The sequence below is a fragment of the Phoca vitulina genome, unplaced genomic scaffold, assembly GCF_004348235.1.
Source record: "Phoca vitulina isolate PV1807 unplaced genomic scaffold, GSC_HSeal_1.0 scaffold7, whole genome shotgun sequence".
NCBI lineage: Eukaryota > Metazoa > Chordata > Mammalia > Carnivora > Phocidae > Phoca > Phoca vitulina.
The window spans coordinates 58,141,027-58,160,071 of NW_022589710.1; the positions used below are offsets into that span (position 1 = coordinate 58,141,027).

Sequence of the window (19,045 nt, forward strand, 5' to 3'; positions counted from 1 at the left end):
TAGACTCCGTAAGCTAGCCCAGTATTTTCTAGTAAGTTCCCTTTGCATCTAAGCTCGTTTGGGTAGATTTCTGTCATTGAGACCGAAAAAAGCCCGGACTAATCCAGGGTCAAGGGAGTTGCCCGATAGCTATTCCCAGCCTGGCCTCTGGCCTCCCACATCAACTGGAGAAAGTGAATCCTCTCTTTCTCTTGTCATGTTTCCCAGGAGAAATAACGTCCAAATGGTGACTGCAGTTCAAGGTTTTGGCATTCTGGCAATTTCTGAAATACTGGCACTTCCTTGGTGGCTTACTCTGATTTCGATATTTAAAAAAATCTAAAATCAGTATCACTTATATAATGAGATGAAGACCAATGACTCAACTATTTAAGTTCTGATGAAAACACTTCCTGAACAAAACTCTACCCAAAGTCAGAAAGGGCTTTCCATCAGCTGGAACAATTTGTACTAAAACACACATGATACTCAAGGATACCTTGGATCCACTTTGTTTTTGAAACAATATTCATTTGTACTTCTCAATGATTTTCAAAGTTTTCTTCATTTTTGATAATGTTTAGTTTGCTGATCTTTGAATAAGATTTTTAAAACGGTCTTTTTATTTTGGAATAGCTTTAGATTTGCAGAAAAATTGTGAAGATACTACTACTTATTATTAACTAAAGTCCATTCTTTATTAGTCCTTACCTAATGTTCTTTTTTCTATTCCAAGAACATCAAATTATATTGTTTTGTCTCCTGAGGCTCCTTTGATTTATAATAAGTTTAAGACCTTGTTTTTATCTGCCAATAATTTGTGTTCAAGTGATGCTTGTTTAATGTTTCTATTGTACAAATGTCTATTTTTACTTGATCTTTAAATGTTTACTACTTTTAAAATTTGAATTAGATGTTTTCCTAGTGTTAACGTTACGATTTCGGAACACTTAGAGCTAAAATATTGGCACGGATACCAGCATTTATGTAAAATGCGTGCTGAGGGTCCTGTGTCACAGTTTCTGTTCCGGCACAGCAATTACCAGATCCCCCGGACCGACGGGCAAAAGACGGAGAATGTGAACGCAGACGGCTCAGGCTCTCGGTGCAGGCGGGGCTCCCCAGCCAGGAAGCGTGCAGCAGAGGACACACAGAGTAGCCACACGAGCCCCAGGCCCAAGCCATCTGAAAGGGCTCCGCAAATAAGTCTTTTGCCCCCAGTATCCTCCCTTACTGCACGCTCTTCTTCCTGTGTATACAGCTGGGGAAGACTTACTTGTGTCAGCCCAATCTGGTTTTTTTTTAATCGCGTACAGCGAGTGCCCTAGGGCCATTTTTCAATGATGATTTTGACACTGGGTCCGTTATCTTAGGGAAATCTTAAGTCCTTGTTTTTCCAATGCTTTTTTGATCATTGCTTGGAACATCGTTAAGCACTCAGTACACACCGGTGCTATTATTTGTTCAAAACAAGTTGAATGCAAGAAGGAAACTGGTACCATTGGCAGGAAAAAGTGACTTCTCTCCAGGCATTAGGAACCAGTGAGAATCAGGGAGCGAGCAGGTGGGGTGGTGAGGACTAGTGAGTGGAGTGCCCCAGCCCACAGTGTGGGTGGGTGTGGTGGGTTGAGAGTGAAGAGAAGGGGTGGGGACCTGCCCTAGTGGCCGAGCCAGCAGCAGCCTGGCTCAGGGCTGCTAGGCCCATGGAAGACTACCTGTAATGACCACCTACCTCTAGGATTCTGCGATGCAAGTAATATCAGCATCTGAAAACCACAATGGAGAGTTTAATCACAAGTATGCAGCATAATTACATCACTAACGGAGCAGAGTTTGACATTTAAATATACATTACAATCTATTTGTCTCCCCAGAAGTTGCCAAAAGCAGTTCACAATAGTTAGGCTTCATTTTGTCCATAGTTCATGGCATATTCAAAGTCTTTAAAGCTGACAAGACCGTCTGAGTCTTGATCTACTTCCCTGGAAAATGAAACAAAAAATTATTTAGTTATTTACAGGTTATTTTTGTCACACTTCTCCATCAAGAGCACTCCACAATCTTTATTTCTTTGCATGTCTATGAGTGAGAGGCACCTACTTGAAGGCAAATTTGATGCCTATTTTTTTCTTATACTGATAATGCCTATGGTGGGAAGGAAAGGAAAAGGTATTTATTAAAACCTACAAAAATAATATATTCAATACATTTAAAGGAATGAAGCCAAATGCACAGGTTTTTTTTTTAAAAAGCAGAAATGATGTTTTTTCTTGTCATCCTGCACATTCTTTCTGTGATTTATCAACAAATATATATGCAATACACAACAGAAATGTGTAATAAACCAACGAGAGATAAGAAAAATGTTTGGGGAATAAATAGCAATGATGGGAACAATGATTGACACCTGCACCGAGCTGCCTTGGCATTCCTCGTCTCATCGAATCTCAGCATGGTGCTGGCATGGGTCCACTTTACAGACAGAGACACTGAGCTGAAAGCGGTCCACCAACTTCACAAGATCACACTGCTGGTAAGTGGGCAGACTTGGAACGCAAATCGAGACCATGACATTCCCAAACCAACGCTCTCTAAGTACTCTACTGCACGTTGCCTCCCTACGTAAATAGACTAGTCCAAGGAGAAGGGGTTGTATTGCAATTTCACGTGGCTAACTCTAGCTCCAGAAGTCTTCACTGGCCTCGGAAGTTGTGTTAAATCCTCACAAACATCCGATCAGCTTTTCGGACTCCTAGGAAGAGCAGTGAAGATGGGAGCCTCTGGCTGGTTGGCTGAGGCTGTGGGTGGCCTCGGTTGGGTTGGCCGTGTGTGTCCTGAGAACCACTGAGACAGGAGCATTGCTCCCTCAACAGGGACAGAGAAATCGCGCCCCCTCCACATGGGTAAGATAACACATGTCAGAAGGACAAAAATCACAGCATTAGAAACACATTTCAACCATGACCAGGAAAGGTAACGTTTATTTCAGAAGTGTGTTTGAAAGGGTAACTGATGAGCAGTGGTCACAATTCCTCTTTGGGGGGCCTTCTAAAACAATGCATTACATTCCTTATGTAGAGCTCTTGTGGTTGATGCAAATTACATTTTGTTGAAACAACAAATGGTATCAACCATGACACAGGGCTTTTGAAAGCAAAGACTGGCCCAAGTAACAGAGCCACTAATCACTGTAATAGTTTTAAAGCAGGCTTTTAAAATATTGAATTCTAAAATAAACTTTCTGAATATTTCATGCCAAAGTCTCCGAAGTCTATAATGGTTCTGGATAGTGATGATAATTTTTCATTCTTTTGAAGTAGAGAAAATCCCTACTTCTCTGCCCCAGGGCGAAACCATGTTGCAGTGTGTTCGTAGAAAATGACTGTAGACTGCAGAGGCCATTATTCTTGCTACTTCTTTTGGTAAAATATACATGATGATTTCATGCTATACAGGACCAAAAGCAGAATGTCAGATCTCTTCTAAGGGATTAGAAATAATCAGTATCACATGTTACTGACTACGGAATATAAACCTTCCCTTTTATTAAATTAGATAACTGAAGATTCTTAATATTGCCTATGTGTTTTTTCTGAAGGAAATGGATTAGATAAGTGGCCCTTTTTTCTTTCCACTCTGAACTGGTATGGTTGAACTACAAATCCCAGAGGGTGGGTTAAAGAGGATAACTAGAAAAGTAATGTTTAGAATAAACTGCTTCTGATAATATTTTCTCAGTGTGTTTGTTCACTTACTGAGATGCTGAATGTTTGTGGAAAAGGGAATCCCTTTTTCTCAGTAAATAACCTTCATTGTAATTGCATTCACTTATTTTTCTTGCTGTCTTTGCCAAAACTTCCCATCATAAAATGGGCACGGTATAACCAAGAATCGTTAAAATGGAAACATTTATTCATAAGGTTTGTAGTGGCATTTTATTCACATAGTGAATGGAGGAACATCGTGTTTATATTTAGAATGAGACGGGGTAAAATACCTTCTATCTTCTGACTTTTCCTCCTCATTATTGTGTGTGTCTGTGAGAGAGAGAGTGAGAGAGAGAGAGAGAGAGAGCGTGGTCTGGTTGTCTCAAGGAGGGTGAAGAGGAAATTCACATTTCAGAGCTATAATTTTAAAAGCTGAAATATATTGTTTTTCACTGCGGGCGGAGTTGCCTTGAAGAGGGAAGGTTTCACAGCACCCACACTGGAACAGCAGAGTGGTGGAAGAGCAGATGCGGCTGGTGGCTCGACGCAGTCTGCGCGGAGATGAAGACACGTCTTTAGGGACCAAGTCTCATCGCTCCCGTTCACTGCATTCCACGTCAACAGGAGTTCGCTCCGGTTCTGAAAGGAGGGCGTGCCGTTCTGGTGTGACCAACACACGCTGAGCACAAAACACTCCACCGCCTCTCACCCCAACTAGAAATGAATTCAAGGGGTGAGAACTTTCTCCTGTTTCTGGCTGTGTCCCCACCTCTCAGCCCACAGCAGACGACAAATGTCTGCAGAGTACATGAATTTGTGGAATCAACGAATCTGGAGAAACAGCTGACAACATTATGGAATATCTACCGACTCCCGGGAAGGGTTGGGGGTCGAAGAAAGAGAGTATATCATCACTGCTTTTACGGAGTCTGGAAACCAGCCAGAGAAATAATATGCACTGAAGAAGGCCCCTAGGAACCATCGCCCGGGGACCCATAAGGAATAGTCAATTATGGTCTCCACACCCAATTGCATTTTGCAAACACAGACTAGGTGCAAGAGAGACCAAGTGAGAGAGAGGTGAGCTCTGGCGAATGAGGCTACAGAGCAGAACACGGATGGAAGGAACCACTTGAGTGTCGGGCTGAACAACACAGAGATAAATACAGAGCAGGAAATTGGAAACTGAGGCAGACGCTAGACACATCTGAGTCTACCCTGCCCTGTAGCCGAAGCCCGAGCGCTCCGACCCAGCTAAGTAGCAGCTCTTCCGCCAGACACATGGATATAGATACAGACAAGTATATAGGCATCTATTTCAGAACCGGCTTTTCAAAGGAGTTAACAAAGCTCATATAGATGTAATGAGAGGAAAATAAATGCCGTTAACAACAGTAACCGCTGTCTAGAAATGTAGGTCCAGCTAAATTGAAGGCTTCCTGGTTTGCCTGTTTTTGAGATGCAAAAGGCAGACGTGGGACTGATTTGTGGAGCAGAGACTCAGCAGAGCTGAGCTGCTGTGTGTAACTCAGCACGAACAATTTAGGATCCTCGGGTGGAAGGGGATGACAAGCCAGATAAGAGAGAGAAGAGGAAGAAGGGGCCACGGAGAAGCAGGAGGTGGGGATGCTCCATGAAGGGAAGTGGCCCCTGAGAAAGTCTGCAGGGGTGTGGTGATCAGAAGTCCTTTAATTAACTGCTATGTTTACCTTGTGTTTCAAAGTGTCTGTGTTACTCGTTACAACCTCCCGTATCCTCACCAAGGGGTCCAACAGGCACACACTCCACTGGGGATGGTGTGTGTGTATGTGTGTGTGTTGGGGGGGGGGGTTCTGTGTTGACTTCGAAGCTTAAGTCTGGGTTAGGAGAGGAGTTCCACCTGAGCAGGTGCACGAGCCAGTAAGAACAGTGGGGAAGGGTTCGACGATCCATCAGCCGAACTAATGCAGAGAAATGCGAACTCAGAGTCATGGGCCTCCCAGAAATTATAAAAAAGCTCCAGAAGTGCTTTAAAATCCTGCAGGGTGTGCAATGGGGCTTCCAGGCAACACTGTTTTAATTGTGATGCACAGGAACACCCAGGCTGACACTGGGACACATTGAGAATTTCAGGCAAGACCAGACTGTGTCCACTTAGCTAGGTTCTGACAGTTTTCTGTTAAAATATAAACATTTTCTGACTCCTCCTGTAAGTGGTTATAATTACTTTCATCAGCATGAGCTTTAGCATTTGTCTGTTACATCCTGACTTGTTAAGCAAGATTCTGTTCTCTCCTTTTTGTGATGCTGTGTGGACTCCAACAGCCAGGACTAGATGGGCTGTGACCCAGAGGCTAAGTGGGCCCCACCCTGAAGGAGCCAGGGTTTCACACTGCGATTCTTTTACTAAGGGAGGCCAGAGTGTTGCTTTAATATGTTCTGAAGAGAAACATAGGGGGTTTTCTAATTTTAAAAATATATAAATAGTGACTGTTTTTCACAAGTAGTAAGTGTTTCTTGTACGAAAATATTTACACAATAACTATTTCTTGTAATCTTGAGAAAGTAGCTATTTTTTGGCAAATAGTTTTTGTAAAATAATTCAAGATTGCCGCATGGCCAGGTCTCCCAAGCCGGATTTCAGACTGGAGTACATGCTTTGCCCAAGTTACTTAAAAAAATTTTAAATAAATAATTTTTTTAAATTAAAAATGAAGGAAAGAAACAAAGAGGGAATGCTTTAATTTCATTACATTGAAACAAAGGAATATTCTCTATCAAAATGATACAGAGACTATAAACGTGACATTTCTGAGTGGAAACAAGAACACAAACTAGTATGTATTATAATTACAATCTTATAAATGTCTAATTCATTTGGGCAGAACTTGAATGTGAAACGGTAAGCAGAAACTTCTCTTTTGGGTTATTTTGTCTTAGAGTATTTTTTAATATTATTGATATTTTTCAACTGAAGGAATATTTTCCTTCAGTCCAAATTTTCTAAAAAGCTGGCCTTATTTTACAATGTGTAAACCCTCAACAGGTAGAGCAGCATTGGGCTGGATAATCCTTTACTGTGGGGGTCTGTCCTGGGCGCTGCAGCATCCCTGGGCTCTATCCTCACGATGTCCGTGGTACCCTCCCTCCTCGCTCCCCAGCTATGACAGCCCAAAATGTCTCCGGATATTGCCGAGTGTCCCTTGAGGGACAAAATCGTCCCTGTTTCAAAAGTACTAAGCTAGAGGAACCACAGTTGGAGGCAATTCTTTGGAACATTCCAGCTAAATCTACACTTACTACAATAATTGCTCTAAGGACTTTTTTTTGTTAAACAGGTGATTTCAGGGGCAGCTGAGGCACACATGTTTCTTGGATGGATTATGCAGATAACTGCCCCAACGCTCTGTCTTGCTGACACCAAGGTTCTGAATGGAGCCCAGAGAAGACCGCACTCGAGAGGCAAGCTCTTGGTGTGATAACAGAGCCAGTGACAGGCACATCTGTGTTCCCAGCAAATACACTGACAGACAGCAATTATTTTGAGTCACTGTGATCGTCACACAGGGTTTTGAAAGTTGGCGCTGTATTTGATTCACCTACAACATGAATGAGAAATTTAATGTGGAGGCAAAGATTTAAATTAGAAAAGTTTTCTGGTGGAATTTTTGGGGTGGGGGGAAAAAAGGAGAGAGAATCTCTTTCTCTTTGATTCTTTATGGAATAATTTAAGCTAAAGTCAAAACTGCCACCACATTAGGGACAAAGCTGTCATCCTGACTGAGCAGTGAGAATAGAAATTACCCTCCAAGCAAGGAGCTCCTGCTGGGGATGAGAGGACCCGCCAATTGAAGATGTGATGATGACAGCCTTCTCTTCTGAGGAGCCCGCTGGTTCTTTCCACCGGCGAGCTTGCCTCTTTGTTGATGAGAGTCCTGCCGGGCTCTATGGCAATCCAGTTGGTAATGTGTTTATTAATTTTACCTTTTTAAAGACACGTGTTAAGAAAAGCCATTCAGACATGCAGGAAAGATAAGAGATGTGTAGATGGTTTCTGGTCTTTTCTAGGTTCCTGTGGGACTCTGGCTGTTCAGTGAGTGGTGGACTCCCCGTGCACCCACCTCGTGTTCTCACCCCCATCTTTTAGCCCGGTCATGGCTGGAGTACCACCCCTCGGTGCACCCCACACCAAGTAGCTCTCACTGTCTTCCTGGGACTGCTAACACCTGGGGGTGGCCCTCGCATGGATACTGCCTGGAAGTGTGAAAAAATAAGGAGTTGACACCCCATGGGCCAACCCCTGCCCAGGGAGGGAGAAGGCGTCAGTGGATGTCGGCTCTCTCCTGTCCCTCAGGCAGGCAGACAGCTCTGAAGTTGTTCGGCTCGGCTCCCTGGAGGTTCTGGTGGGATCAAGCTCTAGTCGCTTCCAGAAGTCACAAACTTGGTTCACAGATCCTTGTACTGGCTTGCCCTCAGTCTCTGTCCTGCGCTTGCTCACGGAGGTCATTTCCCAAACAAACAACCTGCATGCGATTCCTCACCTAAAGCCCCACTTTCAGGAAGAACCCAGGCTGAGACACAGTGGAAAGTTTATTTTGAGAGATAAAGTTCTCCCGGGGCATTTCAGTTGCCATCAGCAATAACCTGTCACGTCAGATTCTCAATTCAGGTGAGGGGTATCTCACTACTTGAAATAGATCAGAGTGTTCCTCTGGAAACATTTTTAGAGCAAATGAAATATTGCCTTTAAGAAGAGCTCTGAAGTTTGAAGCTCAAGACAACTGAAATGCCAGGGGTCACCAGAAAATGATAGGAGCAGTCTTCTCTGTCTCAAACACATGTCTTATTTAATAATATTTAGTCTGTCAGCAATTACTTATTTCTTTAGCATGAGAACAAGATGTTCCTAGGGAGAAGAGAGGACTCTGGCCTTGTGGAGACAGAGGTGCAGCCGTGGACTGGCCACGAGAAGGTGGTGGAATTGGGCATGCTGGATGAACCGTGAAGGATAAAAGGCTGGCCAGACCAGGTCAGGAATGAAGAATGACACAAGCCAGGCAAAACTTAAGACCAGGTTCAGCTTTCTAAATGAAAGACGCAGTGGATTTTGTTGGGTCCTTCCCCAGCATCCATCCTACACCCCCTGTGCTACTCGGCAGCTGTGTGATTTGGGTGGATGGCTTGCCACTCCAAGTTCCAGGAGTGGGAGCTAACTGGCCGAAGGCAAGCACTATAATCCTCTCCCTCCTCACCACAGTGATTGGGTTCAAGGATCGACTGGCCAATTGGTACATGGCATTTCTCCCTTGGCCACTGCTGAATGGTAAAGAGTTGGTTCGACCATAATGAAGCCTAGGAATTCTGTTTGTGAGTTAAGGAGAAGCCCTTTCCTTGAGTAGCTGGGAGGCAGAGGTGAGGCTTGGCGTTACAACTGTCCTCTTCCTACCACAAGGATGCAATCTCCACAGTTCTGTGAACCAATGGTGCATTGATCCAAAAATTTTCTGTACATGCTCGTAAATGTCAATTATCAGCCCAAGAATGGGGCTATCCACAGTGAGAGAAAGAGTCAGAAGACTAGCAGAGTGAGCTGGAGCCTAATCAAACCAGACCTGAAGCATGCCTGAGGTCAAAATTCTTAGTCACCTGACCCAGTAAAGTCCCTGGGGTGTTCAAGGTGGTTGGAAATGGATTCCTGATACTTTCAAATTAAAGTATCCTGACATACCAGGGATCCCATCTGAAATCTTTTCTAAACCTTGCAGTATCTGGAACTTGGCAGACTTAGAATAGACACACATAAATACAATATTTTTGAAATGATTATTCCATTTTGAAATGAACCCTAAAATAATTCAGATTTTCTTGTTAGGTGCTATCTCAAGATTCGGGATTATTCTCCACAGTTCTGCATTCTAACGAAGTTACTTTTCTTGCTGCATCCAACAAAAATCTCTATTTGCAGCGCCTTAACTGTGATTATGTGCTGAAAGAGGCTATTGATGGGACCAATATGGTTTTTTCCTTACAGAGCGACAGGATAGATTCTCCAGTCCAAGACAAAAAAGACAAATGGATATGAAATGCAGTCACAGCTGGCAAAAGTGATTAACTATAAATAATGACTCACTTTTTCCTATTTACTAGATTTTAAAAATGGGGAGTCTTATTTAAAGCTAGAAATATTTTAAAAGGAGGAAAGAATGTAATTTCAGTATGCTTGATTATTGACTACTTGTGGGCATGTGGATAAATGCAATCAACTTACAGCCCGATGTCTCACTTCCGGCAAATAGTGTCATATTCCTTCTCTAGCAAGTGTTTTAGCAGAGCTACCAATAAATAGTGACATGATCTTTTTTCTCAGTTTGAATCCTGGAAGAGAAATTGTGATGTAAGAAAACAGCACAGATCCGGCAGCTTTAAGGATAAAGAACAGAAGCCAAAGTGAATGTCTTTGAACCAATTACAGAAAAAATCTGGTTCCTATGCTTTTGGGTCACTAGCCCTTCCATTCTTTCCCCACAGCAGCTGTGTGTGACAGGTTTGCTCTGAATATGGCAGGGGGGAAGGCAGCGTGGTCCAGCAGAAATGGCCCAGGAGGAAGCTTTTGTCTCAGCTAGGCTGTGTGACCCTGGGCAAGTGTCTTAGCTGCTCTGAGGGCCAAGCTCTTCACTTGTCAAGAATGGCTGGGCTATGACTTGCCAAGATTTGATACGGCTCTAAATTTTGATGAATCTAAGCTGGATCTTAATATACAACTTAGGGTCTTTGTGCACAGAACATTTAAAAATACAACCGAACTCCTGTTAGCTATTTTTGCCTTCAAAAAGTACTTTGAATCTTTAACCCTGCAGACAGTTGTAAAGAACCATACATATATAAATGTAAATGGGGGGAAAATGATCCTGCCTTCAACAGTGTGAAATATGAACGGAGATAAAGCCATTTCTATTTCAAATATATAATCACTTCAGCTGAGATATCTCGTATCATCTTGAACTTGATTATGAGATAAAAGAAATGGGACAGAGATGGCAATCATTTAATCTCTTAAGAACAGCTATTCTGAAGAGCTTTTCACTCTCTGCTCAATAGATTTCTTGCAGGTTATGATCCGGCTAGAAAGAAAGCATAATGATGAGGAAAATTATGTTTTCAATAACACACGCTTTTACAGTACAAGTCCTTCCACAAAGGAGGCAATAAAATGAACTCTGACCACTTTAACAGATGGCGTGATGGCTCAGTGCACAGATGCGGCCTCTCTGAAAGCAACAAGTTCATATCCTTGACTGGAGGTTTAGGAATGAGCTGAACTTTCAAGTGTAATGTGGGAAAGATTATATACGCTCAGACAAGAAAGCTGAGTATTAGTGGACTCAGAGGCTTGAAGAGATGGTCCAAAAGAAAAGGCTTAATGAGCTTCATTTTGCTAATGCAACAAACAGACTTGAAGTTGAAATATGAACCATAAACATTCAACCCGTTTATAAGTCCCTGCTAATAACATTGTTAGCCACCGTGTGATAGGAAGCTTGCTTTTTAGAATCATACTTCCTCGGAGTCAGAAGATACCAGTTGTCAAATAATGCTTATCTTCTCTAATAGTATCATGTTTTCAAGTAGAACATATATTTAATAATACATGATAGGGAAACTGGAGAGTTTTTTCTTTGCTTATTTTTTTCCTTTCTTAGGAAATCTGAAGCTAAAGTTTATCTGGAAAAGTAAATGTGCCAGAGATTCAGAATATGTTTTGGAAAATACATGTGGTATCAAAACATAATATAGAGCGTCAGTAAGTAAAACAGTGTGATTAAGACCCAGCAATCAATGAGTGAGAACAACATCCAGAACATGTACATAGGAATTCACCGAAGGTCAAAAGAGGCATTTCAAATCGGTGCCTATGAAACAGGTTGGTAGGAAAAGGAGCTGGGATAATGGGTTATCCATTCTGACATGCGTGAGGTTTGATTCTGTGGTAGAGCTTGCTATATGTCCCACAAAACTTATTTCCTTCTCTTCCCGAAAACATAACTAAACCACGTTTTCCAGCCTTCCTTACAATTAGATGAGACTGGGAGTTCTGGCAATGGAATGATAATAATATAATAATAGAGAAACAAAAACTAGACAATGCTCCATCTAATTAAAAGCACTCACATTTCAAAGGAGAGTACAGGACCTGACAGTCACCCTAGGGACTGTGACATGGCCAAATCATACTGTGTTAGTGGAGCTTCACCAGAAATCCAAGGGACTTGCTCTATATAGCTTATAGAAACATTATTTTAAAATTTTGTCAGGTCAGGTGTTTGTTTGTTTTTTTCCATTAAATGAGGATGCAGGAATTCATAAAAATTAATATTTTTAATTGCTTACACTTTAGTTTTAAATAATCCATTTAAGAAAGTAAGATTTTACATCTCAGCCCATTTCCAATTGATGTGCATCATGGAGCGGGTGGGAAATCTGGCCTTAGTTCAGAATAATTATAATACATTACTTATGCTTTCATTTACAACGTGCTCCCACCATTTGAAACCTCTAGGTTCTGTGGACAATAATAAACAACATAAAAAATGAATAACATTTCATAATGAAACAATTCCCTCATATTATCAGAAGCTCTCTATTAATAAAGCCGACCTATAATCACAAAGTCACACCAAATGTAATGACCATGAGGGCTTTTAATATGAGAATTTCAATCAAAAGAGATAAAGAAGGTTCACCGGGCATATGACAAGTGTTTACAAAATTATGAAATGCAGAGAATGTGAACATGGCTAAATTAATCAAATCCTAGGCTAAGACCAAGGGACTCCAAGTGCAAGTTCAGAGGGGATATTTTAGGACCAAAACCTGGAAGTGCTTCTTCATATAACAGCTAGAAAACAGGACTTGTTTTCTATCCCTGAAATAAAAATAAAATTCTCAAGGTCGGTATGGGGACGGGGAAAGAAAAGGGGATGTACCCTCCTTAATGAGGTCTCACAAATCTCATGATACCCCCTCGCCCCAATCCTCTCTCCTCCTGCCCAGTACTGAGAATTATTTTCAGGTGGGTGAACACTGTGCTGCAAGCTGGCATGGCATTGGCCTTGATGGGTAGGTGGGCAGGGAAGAACTTTCCTCAGATGTTTCAGGCTGAGGACAGGAACTGGCGCATCATGAAGGGTTTCAACAATGTGTAAATCACTAAGGGGCCCTGGGGTGCTGGCGGGGCTCTTCCTAGCATTGGGAAGAAACTGGCATCTCCCATAAATGGCCACACTAATACTGATTTCAGGGATTCAGATTACTAGCCCCATCCAGCGTGACATTTTCTGCCCATTATCTAGTCTCTCCTGCCTCCAGGCAGGACCACATCATTGATTACGGAGATTTTCAGCCACTAAAAAAGATCCTGATCATCATTAAAGACATTAAGTGTTGATCTGCGCTGACTAAGTGAGTTAAAAGGTTCGTGCCCTTCTAGTAACAACTCAAAGAGGCTATTTCAGGATATTTATTAAACAAATTAAGTATTTACATTATGCTCAAGCACAGAGGCACAGTCACTGAGCGCGGAAGTGTGAGAAGATGAAACCAAGAGAATTTATGGTGGCAAAACTCTGCTTTTTCAGTTTCCTAGAAGTGGGGGCTGAGGACCCACCAAATGCTTGGGAATGAGTCTGAATTGGGCGGCATCAATGGCCTCCTGATGACCACCTGCACAAATCTTTTTAATGTAGTTGAACTAAGGTAACCAGAAGTTCACCCTGATTCCAGATGTTTTCCTTCTAGAATGTTCAAAAAGCAGTGATTAGGGATTGGAGAGACAATTTAGGAAATCTTCTTCAAAGCCTAAAGACTAAAGAAAATGGGTATATTTCTCCTACAATCCCCCCCACACACACAGTTAAAAATTTTAATGCCATAACAATAATGGACGTGATCTAAAAAATATTTTCTTCAGCCTGTGGTGCACACTATGGCAAAGTTTTCTCAAATACAGCAACAGTCCGTGAATACTAGATCATCTGTGTCATGATTATTATTAGCTTTCCTCCTACTTGGCTGTAACCTTGCAGTGGGCAGAGACCAATACATCTTGTTCACTGTGCTGTTCTTACACCTGACACAGTCCCTAGCACACACTGGCTGCAAGGAATGTGTGCTGAATATACGGACATGTGAACAGGAGAGTTTGGCGATGGGAGAAAAGTATCACTCACCATTCCATGATCTTGGACCAATTGCTATGATCATTTTGGCACTTTTCCTTCTGACTAGCATAAGAACATTTTGTATCCTGCTATTTTAAACATAATACAAACATTTCCCCCCATTGCTATAGGCTTTTTCATTTTTAATGGCTATATATGTTTTTAATCAAATGGATTTATAATGATTTACTTATTTGTTGAATTTTCAAACGCCTTTTTGCTTTTGTAAATGTGTCAATGAACACATTCAATAAAAACGCTTTTTCTTAGAAATAGGTTACTGAGTTCATTTAGTCATTCATGGGACACACACTAAGAGCCCACTGTGGACTAGGTGCATCAGGTTCTAAAGATGTGGGGAAGAAAGAAACAGAGTTCCTTTTAGTCTAGCCAGAGAGAATGAAGTAATTCTGTGTAAAGTAAAACCACCAGTGTGCTAAATGCTCTGAAGGAAAGAGAGAAGGTGCTACGAGATAGTGGGGTAGAGGACTGAGCGGGAAGGTCCAAGCATCGACCCTGAGGATGCAGAACGGGGCTGAGATCTGAGGGATGAGAGATAGTTGGGAGGTGCAGAAGGGCTTTCCAGGCAGAGGAAACAGCATGTGTGACAGCCTCATGGCAAGAGAGCAAGGTACTTTCAAGGAATGGGAAGAGCCACCATGGCCAGAGCATAGAGGGAGGATGAGCATGGCGCCCAATGAAGCTGGAGGGTGAGTGGGATAAGACTATTCTGGAGCTGGAAAGCCATGTAAGGGTTTTGGTCATAATCCAAGGAGCATGAGAAGCCCTGATGTGCTTCAAGGAGAGGGCTAACGTGCTTAGACAGAAACTTTGAAAGTTCATCCTTACTGTAGTAGGCAGAATAATGCCCCCCCCGCCGAAAGATGTCCAATCCCCAGAACGTGTGGTGATGTCACATGAGAAAGGAAAGTAGGGCTGCTGATGGAGTTAAGATTCTTGACCTTAAAATGGGCAGATTATTCCAGATAATCCAGGTAGGCCCTATGTAATCTGGAGGGTCCTTAAAAGTGGAAGGAGGGTTCATCTCCCCCTCTGATTCTCATTTTTCCCTTCCTACTTTTTTTTTTTTTAACATATAATGTATTATTTGTTTCAGAGGTACAGGTCTGTGATTCAACAGTCGAACCAGGAGAGACTATGGACTCTGAGAAACAAACTGAGGGTTCTAGAGGGGAGGGGGGTGGGGGGATGGGTTACCCTGGTGATGGGTATTAAAGAGGGCACGTTCTGCATGGAGCACTGGGTGTTATACGCAAACAATGAATCATGGAACACTATATCAAAAACTAATGATGTAATGTATGGTGATTAACATAACAAAATAAAAAAATGTTAAAAAAAAGTGGAAGGAGGGAAGTAGAAGACTCAGTAAGAGTCAGAGAGAACTTGGAAGATGCTAAGCTACTGGCTATGAAAATGGAGGAAGGTGCTATGAGCCAAGGAATGTGGGCAGCCTCCTGAAGCTCTGGAAGGGCGAGGAAATAGATTTGCCCCTAGAGCTTCCAGAAGTAAGGCAGCCCTGCTGACACCTTGATTTCCAGCCAGCAAGGGCCACTTTGGACTTCCAACCTCCAGAACTAAAAGGCAATATACGTGTGTGTTAAGTCACTAAGTCAGCAGTACATCGTGACAGTGGCCACGGGAAATTAACACAAGAGGGGAAGGCGTTGAGTTTGGTTTTGGATATTTAAGTTTTGCATGTCCATGATGCGAAGAATACAGATGTTTGGAAGTATTCGCCTGTTTAGCCACTCACCTAACAAGCTGTATGATCTTTAAATAAATTAATATACCATTCATGACCTCACTTTTATCATCTATGAAAAGAAAACATATTTAAGGTTGGTTCCAGTTCTAAATCTCGGAGTTTATAAGTGTGGAAAGAAACAAATATGCTTTTCACTTAAGATTCCTGTCAGTACTTGGCAATCACTGGGGAAAAGCAATATCAAAAAGAGTGGACCTAAATTGAAGGGGGATAAGATTCCACTTTTTAAAAAGTATCCGAAATACAAAATAATCTGGAAATAACTTAATAAGAAATGTATTGAATTTGTATAAAGAAAAATACAAAATTCCACTAAGACATACAAAAGGATATTTGAAAATGTGGAGGGGCATGCCATATGTGTATTCCTGGTTGGAAAGACTAAATATTGTAAAGATGCCAAATTCCTCCCAATTAATTTATAGGTTGAATGCAATTTTCATCAAAACCCCAAAGGGAGGTTTTTGGAACTCCACAAAAATAATTCTACCATTCATCTGGAAAATAAACAGGCAGGAAGAGCTGAGAACACTTTGAAAACAAGAAATACTAAGTCTAAGAACATATTATAAGAATTGGGGGGGAAAAAGATGTGTCTTTTGTGTAAGGAGACCAGGGAATAGAACAGCTCACAGCCTGGAGAGGTCTGTGTATGTGTGTAAAAAAAACTCAGTACAGAATAAGATAATAAAGGCACCATATATAAACAGGGACTATTTAATAAAAGATAATGGAAAAACTGGATATTTGGAAACAAAAATGTTTAGATCATCACGTGAATTCTAAATACATGAAAGTGGCAGATAGTCTGAAAATTCAAACCACAGATTCAAACCAACGACGAAAATGGAAGTGAATATTAACCTGGTCTCAAGATGAGGAAAACTTTCTTAGTATAAAAGTAAACGGAAGAAATTGTGAAGGAAAAGATCACAGATTTAAATATATGAAAACTTAAAATTTCTGTACTTCAAAAATCATAAAAATAAATACAACTGGAAAAATAGTTGTAATAAAAATAGAAACATAAATGTTTTCACTAAAGAAGAAAAAATGAGCAAATGACATATTGAATAGATAATTCACAAAAGAAGGAATAGAAAGAATGGATAAACGTGTGAAAATGTTCAATACTACAATCAGTGAAAAAAAAAAAACCCACAAAAAATGAGATACTATTGTCACCTGTTAGACCAGCAAAGATGTGAAAAGTAAGTAACATTTGGTCATTGCTGAGCACATGGCGAGAGGGGCATATGCTGCTGGAGGGACTGTCATTTGTTAATTAGGCAATGCGGTAAGAAGAATCAAGAGTTGTAAAAATGACAAATATATATATTTGTATATATATTTGTATAGCTCATACGCCCTATTATGGTATGCCCCACATCCAGGAACCTCGCCTAAGGAAATAACAAAAGTGCAGACAAATACAGTCATTGTAGATGTCTTTATTTTTTTAATTTTTAATTTTTAAAGATTTTATTTATTATTTATTTGACAGAGAGAGACAGTGAGAGAAGGAACACAAGCAGGGGGAGTGGGAGAGGGAGAAGCAGGCTTCCCACCCAGCAGGGAGCCCCATGCGGGGCTCGATCCCAGGACCCTGGGATCATGACCTGAGCCGAAGGCAGACACTTAATGACTGAGCCACCCAGGAGTCCCCTGTAGACGTCTTTAAAAAGTGAAAATAGCAAAATGATCAAAAAGCAAAGATGTAAAAACAAAAACTCTCACTTGAACAACAAAACCCCGGAGAGCAACAGGAAAGAATAAATACCAAAGTGTTAACAATGATGATCTTCGTTCCCTAGTTCCCAAACAGTCCCTGAGCCGCCTGTGTTCTTTTGCACCCGCGCCCCCCGCGAAGCCCAGGCCCGCACACCCTGGCCCACGCGTGTGCGCGCACAGAGCAAAACGCCTGCGCCCTCGGCCCACGCGCCACGGCCTCTTCCCTGTCCTGCCAGCTTCCGTGGCATTGAGTCAATAGCTAAGGGAAAATTCATGTTTGATCAAATCATCCCGAGGGCGATGGCCAACAAAGGCAAAAACACTTAGCACTTCGAGGGCTTCCATAATATGAGTTTATAAGAAAGGAATGAAAGGAGAGACGCTCCGGACAGCACCGCAAAAGGAGCGCGTGCGGCCGCCTCTGCAGGGCCGGCTGTGCGCACGTTCCTCCGTGTTCTTGCTGGGACTGCACGGTCTGGCTCTCCGGCTCACTTGACACTCTTTAATAATAAATATATCCCCGTATGGAAGTTTTACTGAACACAGCTCCCAGGGGGAAGAGAAAACAAAACAGAACCCTTTTCTTAGTTCGAACCAAACCGCAGGGATAAAACCACTCAACTTCGTGCTTGGTGTTAGAAATCTCCGGAGCGCGGGCCTGAACAAACACCCTGAGATGGGAACTTTCCTTCGCCGCCGTGGCTTCTCTGCGCCCCCCGCCCCTTGCCGCGCCCCTGAAGTGAGCTGTCTTGAGGGCTTCGGGGCTGCCACCCTTGAGTCTCACATACTCTGGAACACGGGAAAAACGGCCACTCTCACTTGCCCACCAAGCTTCCAGATTCCCACCCTCTGCCCTGAGCAACAGCATGTAGTCATTTTTTCCCTTTTAATGGACTTTGGAAATCCCCCAACCTACTTTTTTCTTTTTACAGATGAGAAAATTAAGGCTCAGAAGCATAAAGAAACTTTCCTAAAGTTATATATCCAGCTGGCACCAAAACCAGGATAGACCACCAGGTCGGTCTCTTGACGGACAGCAGGGTTCTACACCCAGCTAATAATAATTCTGGGCTTTCGGGGATCATGAGCACCTTTGTCAAAAATCCACATAGGTCCGATTTTACATGGAAAGAAAAGCCAAGTTGCAGAATACCACCAGCTCAGAGTTGTGTACACACTGAATGTAGTACTAGGAACAAGACCTCAGGCCTGCTCCTTTCCAACTTGTTCTAGGTTTCTGTGGGGATGTGGGATGAACTCTGGGACCAGGATCACTGTGCTGTGCCATCAGTCCAAAGCTTTTCACAGCCATGCAGAATTCTGGGCTGCGTAAGCCCTGGACCTGGAATGCCCTAATCATGACTTCCCAGCCAGATCTGCTCCCCGGATCTCTGCAGAATAATAGCATGGAGATCATTCCAATAATTTGGGGGTGGGAAAAGAGAACAGAGAAATGTTTCAAAATATTAGTGCTTAAAAATTAGGCAGTAAGTGTACGTTTGAAAATTTTCCATTAAAGTTCTTAATTAGGTTATTCTCCCACAGATGCTGGGCTGTGCTTAAGAAAAGAGCCCTTAGCAAAACTTGAGTTTAGTAGAAGCACTGGTATCAAAATTAGAGGAATTTCATTACGAAATCCTTTT

General features: G+C 42.1%; 1 protein-coding gene across 3 annotated transcripts in view; it reads right to left on the bottom strand.

Moving 5' to 3' along the window:
• Positions 1–680: 680 nt before the first annotated feature.
• Positions 681–19,045, bottom strand: part of EFCAB11 (EF-hand calcium binding domain 11) — a 141,012-nt gene continuing 122,647 nt past the window's right edge. The window contains exon 6 of one of the 3 annotated variants that reach the window (XM_032405766.1): positions 681–1,961. In XM_032405766.1, the coding sequence (XP_032261657.1) occupies positions 1,880–1,961 (82 nt within the window). In that variant the 3' untranslated portion in view covers positions 681–1,879. Of the gene's footprint in view, positions 4,326–19,045 lie in introns of all 3 variants that reach the window. The other 2 variants (XM_032405767.1, XM_032405769.1) reach the window with 2 other exon arrangements.